The 10,562-nt window shown below is 38.7% G+C and overlaps 1 protein-coding gene across 1 annotated transcript; it reads left to right on the forward strand.

The window, feature by feature from the left end:
- The first annotated feature begins 657 nt into the window (after nucleotides 1-657).
- LOC131163940 (uncharacterized) lies at nucleotides 658-9,794 on the forward strand. The gene is made up of 9 exons (XM_058120800.1): nucleotides 658-1,280; nucleotides 1,848-1,893; nucleotides 2,035-2,113; nucleotides 2,231-2,276; nucleotides 2,373-2,471; nucleotides 6,459-6,527; nucleotides 6,633-6,963; nucleotides 7,456-7,598; nucleotides 7,685-9,794. The coding sequence occupies exons 1-9, from the start codon at nucleotides 798-800 to the stop codon at nucleotides 9,053-9,055; spliced, it is 2,667 nt and encodes an 888-aa protein (XP_057976783.1). The 5' UTR covers nucleotides 658-797; the 3' UTR covers nucleotides 9,056-9,794.
- The last annotated feature ends 768 nt before the right edge of the window (nucleotides 9,795-10,562 follow it).

A 10,562-nucleotide genomic window follows, 5' to 3' on the forward strand; every position in this document is an offset into this window, starting at 1 on the left:
ATATTCATGGAACTATTTATTTTTTAAAAAATACATAATTACCAATCAAATTTTGGATAAAAATAGAATGAATGACAAAATTTTTGTACCTTTGGAATAAAATTAAAATTCATTGAATTTATCAAAATTAATGAAACAATATTATTAAAATTGAAATATGTTGATGAAAAATGTAAATGAATGTATGGACTTTTTTAGGTATCTATTTTCATAGAAATAATTTTATTTCAATTTAAGCTAAATTTTTTTTTTACTATTTTAGGATTTCTATAATGAAGTCTGGTAAGCATAATTTTTATTCTCAAAATAATAATTTGTAATAAAAGAAATAGATATACCTTGTAATTTTTACAATAAAAGAAAGGAAAAAAGAAAAGAAAAAAGAGGAGAGTTTATGGTTTGTGAATGATTTTTAAAGTTAAAGTCGTCGGGGGAGAGGTGAGTGAGCTCACGCGCTTTAACATGAACCTTACACAGCACGTTCCCAAACAGAAAGGCCAGAAGGGAGGAATGACGTGACCGCGGGCAGCGGCTATGGTGACACTCGAACCCAGTTGGGGCAACGGGCAGACTAACACCGTCATCGCTCCCACTGACGCCGTTCATTTTCTCTTTCCATCATAAAGACACAATCATTTTATTACCGAGTCTGCGAGCCTCAGCCTCGTGGCTCGTACTCTGGCTCGGACCACAAAAGCCGCTACACAGACCCAAACCACGCTATCCGCAGACGCAACCGAGAGAGATGGAGTAAAAGTAGGAAAGGGAGGAGAGAGAAACGAGAGAGAGAGAAAAAGATGGGTCAGATCGTGAGGAGGAGGAAGAAGGGGAGGCCATCGAAGGCGGATCTCGCGCGGCGGGCCGCGGCGGATGTGCCGCCGCCGGCGCGTGACCTCCGGCGGAGCCTGCGTCGGCGGAACCTCCGGTACAACATCGACTACGATGACTACGCGGACGAGGAGGACGAGAACGAGGAGGAGGAGGAGGATGATGATGAGGAGGAGGACGACGAGGACGAGAGGAGGAGAGAGAAGAAGCTGAAGCTAGTGCTGAAGCTGCCTCCCCACGACGGCGGCAGTGTTGACGGCGGCGGCGGCGGCACGCGCAGCGAGGCGAGTGGAAGGCACGCGCCGCGCCTGGAATGTGCCTTTTCTGCGTCTTCCTCGGAGAACAAGCCGCTGAAGAAGCGGAGAATCGGCGGCTGTGGAGATGGAGACGGCGATGGCGACGATGACGAAGATAAGGATGTTAACGATGAAGAGGACGATGAAGATGATGAGGTAGGTTTTTCCCTGCGGATCTGGCGACAGAGAAGTAGATGAAGGAGGATTTGAAGTGTGAGAGAAAATAGAAATGGGGAGTAGTTTTAGGCGGGGGGTTGAACAGAACAGAGTGTCCAGCTCAGCTGAACTCACTGAGATTTTTCTATTTGGTCCTGACTTCAATATTACTCTCTCCCTCTCTCTCTCTCTCTCTGTCTCTCCCTCGCAGTCTTTCTCTGTGTGTGTGTGTGTGTGTGTGTGTCTGTGTCGGGGGAGGATTGGTATTAACGGTCGAGTCAACTGTCAACTAACCCCCACAGAATCTGAGCACGCTCCCACCTTTCTCTCTCTATCACCTCTCTCTCTCTCTCTAGCCCCCTCTCTCTCTCTCTCTCTCTCTCTCTCTCTCTCTCTCTCTCTCTCTCTCTATGTATATGTCTTTCTCTCTCTTTGTCTGCCTTATCTGTCTCTGTCCCTGTCCATAACTTAACAGATGCAGTCTATCCCACTATATGCGCATTTTTATTGTGTTTTTGTTTTTTTGAGTTCTGGGTTTTGAGTTTTTGAGTCATGGAATTTTTGCAGGAGAGAGTTCCAAATGGTGATGCAAAAGGGCCCGACTCTGTTCCAGGTTCGTTTTGATACATGGGTTTTAATTTTGTTTTCTATTTTTTTGTTTAGATTTTGATTAGCACTTTTACCCCTTTTGTTCTGTGTGTAATGTTGTGTTAATTTGATTTGGGGGTCGTTAATTTCTCTTGTATTTGATCAGGGACGCCTTCAGATCCTTCATCCGGGGTTCCATTACCTGACAAGAAGTCGCTGGAATTGATTCTTGACAAACTTCAAAAGTAGGCAATACATCACTCTCCCCCCCACCATCGCTCTCTCCTTTCTCTGTAGGCAGATAATTTGTTGCCTGCTGTATGTTCAACATCTATCTGATTTAAATATCTTCCGATGTTCAGGAAGGACACATATGGTGTTTATGCAGAACCAGTTGATCCCGAGGAGGTGATTTTCTTTTCTTTCTGTTGGCACTTCGAGATGTATATATGCTTTTGAAAGGCATTGCATTGAAGGTTATAGCTGCATTTTTGGTTTTTGTAGCTTCCGGATTATCATGACATAATCGAGCATCCAATGGACTTTGCCACAGTGAGAAAGAAGCTGAGTAATGGATCATACTCTACATTGGAGCAGTTTGAGGTGGGTGGCCATAATTCCCCTGTTGTTGGTTTTGTCTGGCCCCTGTTTATGATTTTTTTTTTTTTACTTCCATTATAGCTGAGGTTTGTCACTCATTGCTTCGTTTTCTCCTTTTCTTTCCCTCACTGAATCCCATTTAGTGCATCTCCTTGTTACAACTCGGGGGAGGTCTTTTTTTGTTATATCCAACGACAATGATAGTTCTTGTTTTGTTGACTGTTGTTTTACTTTTTTGAAATGTTTGTTTATGATTGTATCTGTTTAACTGGGAAAGATGGTCTGGACTAGTGCTGGAGCCCGAAATTTGATTCTGAGAGGGGTTGGGAGGGGGCTGAAATAGAAAAAAAATCAATTTCAACATATAAATACAAAGATTTTATCAGATTATAGATATAAAAAAAAAAATAAAGCCATCAGATTTTAGAAGTTATTCAATTCTTCTGTTGCATACACAATTTTTGAGGACTATATGCTAGCAGTAAGTATGGTTTTATTTTTATTTTTATTTATTTTATTTTATTTTATAACTAAAGGAGGGCAGTAAATATGGTTCCTACAATGGAATGGGGTGAGAATTGAAAGATAGAATAACTTTTTTTTTTATATAAAAAAATTGAATGAAGAACGTACAGAAATTAAGTAGTAAATAGTTTCCATTCCAATTGTTTAAATTCCATCCCTACTTAGCGAACTTGTAGTAGGGGTATTGAAGAATCACTTATCAAACTTCTTCCACTCTTTAGCCGGAACTTAACTAGAGTTTTAGTTTTAATGAGGAAAAAATAACATAAAAGTCATTATATTTGGAAAAAAAATTTAGTTATTAAGGTTAAATTATTGAAAACCTAAAAAAAGATCTCGTTTCCTTACAAAAATACAAGGAACTTTAAAACTATTTTAAGCAGGCAAAACCCAATTAAAATTCCAAGCCATTCCATAAGCAAATAAATGTACATTTTGCTAGCAATACAATATGTACACGTGCTTAATGTAAGAGGTGAAGCCAGAGATGAGGTGCTTTTTGCCAGCAATACAAGAGTACAAAAATTTATTGAAAACACTTGAAGAGGCTCAATGCCTCAAAGCTCTGGATGCTTGATAAATTTGGAGCTGCATTTGCTCCATTGCCATCCTCTGGATCCATAAAATCTAGGGAATGCTGGCCATTGATGTAATGGCACATCTTAGCTAATGGGAAGGTTAGGACAAATAGAACTTAGCCTGCAGGCTTTATGGATGCTGTATGAATCCAAAGGGCAGAGGGACCACAGTGTAATTTACTGCGCTAATAAAGGGATATTTCAGAATCTTTTGAGGGTTGGGAGCCCCCTGGTATCTACTAATGGACTGGGCAATATCATTTGTCAATGAGTGCAGTTTGGTGTCCTTTGATGTTTGGATTTCTCCAACTCTATTTTGTTGTACATTCAGATGTCTGCAGAATGTTTAAATATATCAACCTGGTCTGTGCGGAAATTTTCGTATTTACATCAAGGGTTCATACGGCTTCCTACTAGTTGGACTCAAGGCTTTGTTGTTGTTATTACATTAGAGGAAACCTATTCAATGTTATAAGCAACACTTAGTGACTTTATTCTTTATGTTTGTTTATATTCTAATGGGAGGGTAGAAAGGGTGGAATGTTGAAGTTCCAAAAATTTGATGCATGATTTTGAAGATAATTATTTATAATAATGCTTTGTTCGTTGCTTAAAAAATATGGTTTAAAAAGGCATGCCATTGTTTGGACGTATCTATCTTCTTTCTCACCCCTGGGGCCCCAATTTTATTTTAATTAGTGCAGCCTCTTATTCCAAGAAACAAAGCCTGTTCATACAAGAACTGAACCCTGATGTGTATTTGACAGTTGTGCATGATATACTTTGCATGTCGACATAATCATTAAAAACAAAAATACAAAATTAAAGCGTGGAGTCCCAATAGCATGACACAGTTTTGATGTCAACATAATCATTAAAAAAATAGAAAGGTACAAAACTGAAGCATGGAGAGTTAGTTGACAGTTGGCCAACACACACCCAGAACATAATTGACACTTTGGGATATCTATCTACATGTCTTGTTGCGATTTGTAAATATGTTTTTTGTCCCTTTTTTTTTCTGCATTTTAGAATCTCCATGCCTTTCTTTCATGAATTCTGATAAATATATTAAGAATTTCAGTAGTAATTACTATTTATTAGAAGCTGCAAACTACAATCGTATAACTTTAAATGAATGAATTAAATATTAATGTTTGTGATATAGAAATATTATAATAGGAAAATATTTCCATTTAGATTTATTGTCACTGCCCTTTCTTTTTCCTTTCTTTTTTAAGAAGTTGCTAGTCTGAGGAACGTTGTTTTGTTCTATACTCCAATTTATACTGTTGGGACAGAAGCAAGCTAAAAGAGCGCCCCCTTTTCCCCCCGACCCTCACAATGAGGAAAAAAAAAAACCCAAAGAAGGAGCTTCAGTCTTTTATGTATTTGAGAATATAAGGGGTTTCCATTAAAATTGGAGGTCATAGGTCATCCATGGGATTATTGAATAAGATAATAACCAGTGACACTTTAGGGTAGGGCACCTTAACCCTACTCAAATTTTCTGTGGGATCTCTTCTCAAGCCTCAAATTTTCTGTGGACTCCATTTGAAAAAGAACTGGTGTGGTATGGCCTACCTCTACCTGTTAGCTCTTCTATAATCATGCTTTCTTAATTTTTGATGAGTTACTGGATATTATAGTATCTTTAGTTATTAATTTCCATTTTTAGTAGCAGAAATCAGTTCATTGAAATGAACCTTTCATCTCTTAGTTTTTTCTCTAAATTTTATTTTTCATTTTGATTAAAATTTAAGCCGGGTCTTTTAAAATTATGAATGTTATGTGTCATTAAGTATGCTTCTTCTTAATGTTTAGATGCTTACAATGTGAAGTTAGTATAGATTTAGTGGTGTCTGTTCATTTCTAAGCTTAGTAGATTTTATTCAGTTTTAATTCAACAATTAGTTAAAGATAAATAAATTCTTTTCGGCAACCATATTGTGATATTCTTTTGCCTGTATGCCTACAACTGATATTTCTGATGTATAATAGATGTACAAGATGACAGAACGATTTTTTTTTTAGAAAACAGAACTTTTTAGTTATATTGTCGATGTAGACATGTAGTTCTGACATTGTTATTTGTTATTATGAAGTCTAATATTTTTGGATGGTTTATTAATATTTGTATTTATTTATATATGGGTTTATTTTAGAGTAGAGATGGGTGTATTGTGATTAATTCATGGTTGTATTTGGGCTAGGCCTAGGGGGTTATTGAGATTAATACATGGTCTTGAGATGGTTTAGTTTCTTCCAATATAGGTGAAATGTCCAATGTCCAACAAAATGTGTCATATTTCTGTATTTTAGGGCCTGGTAAATATACTAGTCTTCCAACAAAAAGTGTTCAGTTATGCACAAGTTCTCTTTTTTGTTATCTTTCTTTCTTACTTCTTCCCCATAATTTCTTGCTATTGACAAGGAAAGAAAAACTTATGTTATAGCATGGTTGACCTGAATAAATAAGAATCTTTTCTATTTTATACTTTGTGCCATTAGCTTTGCGATACTTTTTAGTGTTAGTCTATTGCTGTACAAAGCATCATGGAGAAGTTGGCAGCAATGCTCTCTTTTTTTTTTTCATTTCTTATGAAAATATGTTCTATTTTGCAATTTGTGTCATTAACTGTATTAATTGTTTATGTTATCTATGAAATGCACCTGGTATTGTTATACACACTGTAGATGGCAGTGCAACTAGTTTTTGCATTCCATTTCTACTTTTGTGAAGTGATTTTTTTTTTTTTAAACTCAAATTCCTCCTATCAGCTATATTAATTATGTTTGAGGAAAAAAATAGAATGCACCTTTATTATATGTATGCTAAAGTATTGATAAGATTGTTTGCATATGAAGTGGCTTTTCTTGAATGCAGAGTGATGTTTTCCTAATTTGCTCAAATGCAATGCAATACAATGCACCAGAGACCATATACTACAAGCAGGTATAAGGCTTTCGGCTGCCCTTCTCCTCACAATTGTAATTTTGTGTTTTGCTCATCTTGTTTAATGCTTTGTTCTTGTTACTCAATTTTTTGTTTTTCGGATAGGCACGCTCCATACAAGAGCTGGCAACAAAGAGATTCCAGAGGTTACGGATTGAAATTGAGCGATCGGAGAAGGAGCTCAAATCTGAACAAAAAACAAGATCCAGCTCAACAGCCAAGAAGCAAATAAAGAAGCCTATTTTCCGGACTGCTCAGGAACCTGTTGGCTCTGATTTTTCCTCAGGTGCCACTCTGGCAACAGCAGGAGAGACTCAGAATGGTTTGACCACAACACAGGTTGCTTGTGAGAAGCCTAACAATGTTGATGGACTTGTAGAGGGCAACTCTTCTCTGATTGACACTAATCTTGAGAAGGCAGAAGAACTACTGCTAGGTATGACAACAAAGTTTTCTTTAGAGAATGTGAGATTCAAGAATAGCTGTAACCATCACTGCCTTAGAATTATAGTCCTGTAGTTGAGTTACTGTTTAAAAGGGGAGCTCAGGCACAATGGTAAGGTTGTCTCCGTGTGACCTCCACGGGTTTGAGGCGTGGAAACATCCTCTTGCAAAATGCAAGGTAAGATTGCATACTATAGATCCATTATGGTCCGCCCTTCCCCGGACCCCGCATACGCTGGAGCTTTGTGCACCGGGCTGCCCTTTTTTTTTTTTTAAGTTGAGTTGCTATTTACTCAAAGCCTACAAATGAAGCATTTTATGGCAACACTTTTAAGGATGCTACTAGGCATTTCGCTCCACATAATGCCAAGTTATTTCAGATTAATTTTTTATTCAGATTTTACATATTATTTTGGAACGTCCCTTAATATGTATTGCAATTACACTATTAACTTCTAATTATTTCCATTGCCTTCTGTTTTAGGGAGGAGTCTTCCATCTAAATTTGGGAGGAAGCAGTTTGTGCTTGATGAGAACCGGGCAACTTATAACTTGTCCAATCAACCTGTGGTCAGACCAGAGTCAATCTTTTCCACCTTTGAGGGTGAAAACAAGCAGCTAGTCGCTGTATGTAGAAAAAATAAACTGATCTCTCCCCTTGAATACTTGTGTCTGTTCTCATATTTTTTTTTAAAATGTTTTATGGGAATCAGGTTGGGCTTCATGCAGAGTATTCCTATGCCAGGAGCCTGGCTCGTTTTGCTGCAACTCTTGGGCCTGTTGCTTGGAAAGTTGCCTCGAAGAGAATTGAGCAGGCGCTTCCTAGTGGATTCAAATTTGGCTGCGGGTGGGTTGGAGAATATGAGCCATTGCCAACCCCAGTATTAATGCTAGAAAGCCGTGTTCAGAGAGAACCTGCTTTTGTTACAAGGTTGCACTCTGCTGTTGAAAGGAGAAAGGATGAAAAAAATTCCAAGGCCTCAGTTCCTGCTAAGGAGCATGTCGTTAACTGCCCCACTTTAGAAGGCAAACTCTCTTTTGTTGGATCTGCTGGAAGCAAACCCTCCGCTACTGTCGGTGCTAGTTGTAAGCAGCAAAATTTGCCATCAAGAAATTTGTTGGAGTCTGAAAATAAGGTTTCAAAGCAAGTTGAATTAAACCGTCCACCCTCAGCCAATCAAAAGACAGCAGATCTAGTTGTAGAAAAGCAGCCGCTTTCCAGTGGTCCAGATATGGCACAATCTAGATCAATGGAGGCAGTTTTGAAGAGCAAAAATAAATTACAAGCTGCACCTTTTAAGCAGCCAGATACAAACGGAGTTTTTGCTGGCGGGCCTAATGGACAAGTGATGAATAATAGCTTTGACAGAAGCAGAACGATCAGTTCACCCTCTGACAGCATTCCTCACCAAATGGCCAGGGCAGCAACTTACTTTCCACATGGACAGGAGCAAGGTTTTAGTGACCCAGCTCAGGTGACAAAAGTATTAGCTGAGAAGGCTCAACAGCTGCAAAAATCTTTTAATAATTCTGCAGTTGATGCTGCCCCCGTTATGCCGTCAACCCCGTCCTTAAGAAGAGATGATTCCATCAATGCAGCAGCAGCTGCTGCGCGTGCCTGGATGTCCATAGGGGCTGTAGGGTATAGGCCTGCCACAGAAAATTCTAGTGTGCAAAGAAATCAGATTTCTGCAGATTCATTATACAATCCAGCTCGGGAAGTTCACCCTCAAACTCTGCGGCCCCAGGCAGAATTTCCTGTTTCTTGGGGGATGCCTTTTCAGTATGAGAAGAACAATTTTCCGCCCCAGGCTTTTTTGCCACAGCCTATTCGAATGAGCAACGAAATGCAGTTTCAAAAAACACCAATTGTTTTCCCTCCATTTGCAACAGCCGACTTGTCTAGGTTTCAGGTGCACTCCCCTTGGCGAGGTCTTAGTGGTCCGCATACCCAGTCAAGGCAGAAACAGGAGACACTTGCTCCGGACTTGAATATTGGATTCCAGCCATCTGGGTCTCCGGTGAGACAGTCCTCAGGTGTTCTGGTTGATTCCCAGCAGCCAGACCTGGCTTTGCAACTCTGAACATTTTTTCTGGGAATTACGACAGAGAGAACATAACATATTTAGCTCATATTGCTGGCTTCTAGCTCAGGGATTTTGGACTTGCCTCTGATTGCAGAATCCCCTTCCGAATACATGATAATAGTCTCAATTGCCTCATTCTTTGGTCACAAGGAAACTATGTGGAATCCTGGATTCAGAACTTTCAGATGATTACTTGGTTTAATTCCTCGGGGTGTTGGTCAATTGGAAGAAAATATCTCTAATCCCCTTGTAGGATTAACTTTGGAAGGATGCTTGAGAATCCAAGGATCCAGCGCAAGAAAACCCTAAGCAGAGCAACTAGTTTCTGTCATTTTTGAATGAGAGTTAGACTTGTGACGGCACATTCGCATTATCTCAAGAAGTTGAAACCCTTTTAAGAGCTTAGCAGATGGACGAGCGATTTATATTATGACTAATGTAATGTTACAAGTTGTGAGTCTGGTGATTTACACAGAGCAGCCCAGATGTTGCCTTGTACATTAAACACTGGTGCTAGATTTGAGCTGTCATTGGTGCATTTGTAATTGCTTTCCATGGTTTCTCTTCTCCTGCATCTGTGACAAGTATGATGTACATGCAATGGTATAATCATTCAGAAGGGAAATTTCTTTCTATTATGGATCTTTTTAGTAGGTTGCAGGAAAACTCTGTGAACAGAAAAAAAATCACTGTACTGGATCTAATTTGAACAATAAAGAGAGAATTCTTTCTTGTTTGGCTGTTTGGTTCCAAATTTGTGGCAATGATGTCTACCCAAGCATGGTTCAACTGCAGGGGCAACATTTTTATGCTGTGGCTACGCATGTACAAATTGCGATAGAGGAACTACTTTATTTATATAAGTTTGAAACTCAGTTCTTACATGTAAAATCAGAACTGATGTCAAACTGAAGTAAATCTTGCAGAATTGAATCAACAAAGAAAGAGAACTAACTGTTAAGAATTTAAAGAAGAAAACACAAATTTACATGGTTCAAGTAGTATGACCTACATCCATGGTGAGAACCAGACGAAAGAACCTTTATTGATGAATCCAATTGGTCTTGAGATTACAAGCATATTACCTCGCAGTCACAACTTCTCTATATTTTCAAGAACTCTGTCCCTTGGTGTGTTTTTGCTTTCAATCTCTCTTCCTGATCTTTGTATTGCCAAGAAAACTATTCATCATAATAATGGACTTTAACAAACAACAAACATTATATACAACACACATTTCCTAACTAACCCAAGAAGCTTAACAGAAATCTGCCACCTATCACTTACAACTAATTGCTGAATTGTCATCCCATATTCAACCTATAACTGTCATCTGCAAGTTGTTTGTTTAGCCACGTGTGTGTTAAAATGATTGACATTTATCATTACAAATCTCCACCTTGACAAAATTTTAAACCTTCACACTGTTCTCCTTCTCCCAATTGGTCTCACTTGCCTCTTCATGAGGCTCAGCATCTCCTAAAATTTATCAAGTCCAGACAAT

Source organism: Malania oleifera, chromosome 1 (assembly GCF_029873635.1).
Source record: "Malania oleifera isolate guangnan ecotype guangnan chromosome 1, ASM2987363v1, whole genome shotgun sequence".
NCBI lineage: Eukaryota > Viridiplantae > Streptophyta > Magnoliopsida > Santalales > Ximeniaceae > Malania > Malania oleifera.

Excerpts from the sequence above, each read along its gene's own strand:
- LOC131163940 (XM_058120800.1), top strand. The coding sequence starts at position 798 with ATGGGTCAGATCGTGAGGAGGAGGAAGAAGGGGAGGCCATCGAAGGCG. Across the intron at positions 2,277-2,372 it reads AACCAGTTGATCCCGAGGAG|CTTCCGGATTATCATGACAT; the intron begins GTGATTTTCTTT and ends TGGTTTTTGTAG. Across the intron at positions 6,528-6,632 it reads AGACCATATACTACAAGCAG|GCACGCTCCATACAAGAGCT; the intron begins GTATAAGGCTTT and ends TTTTTCGGATAG.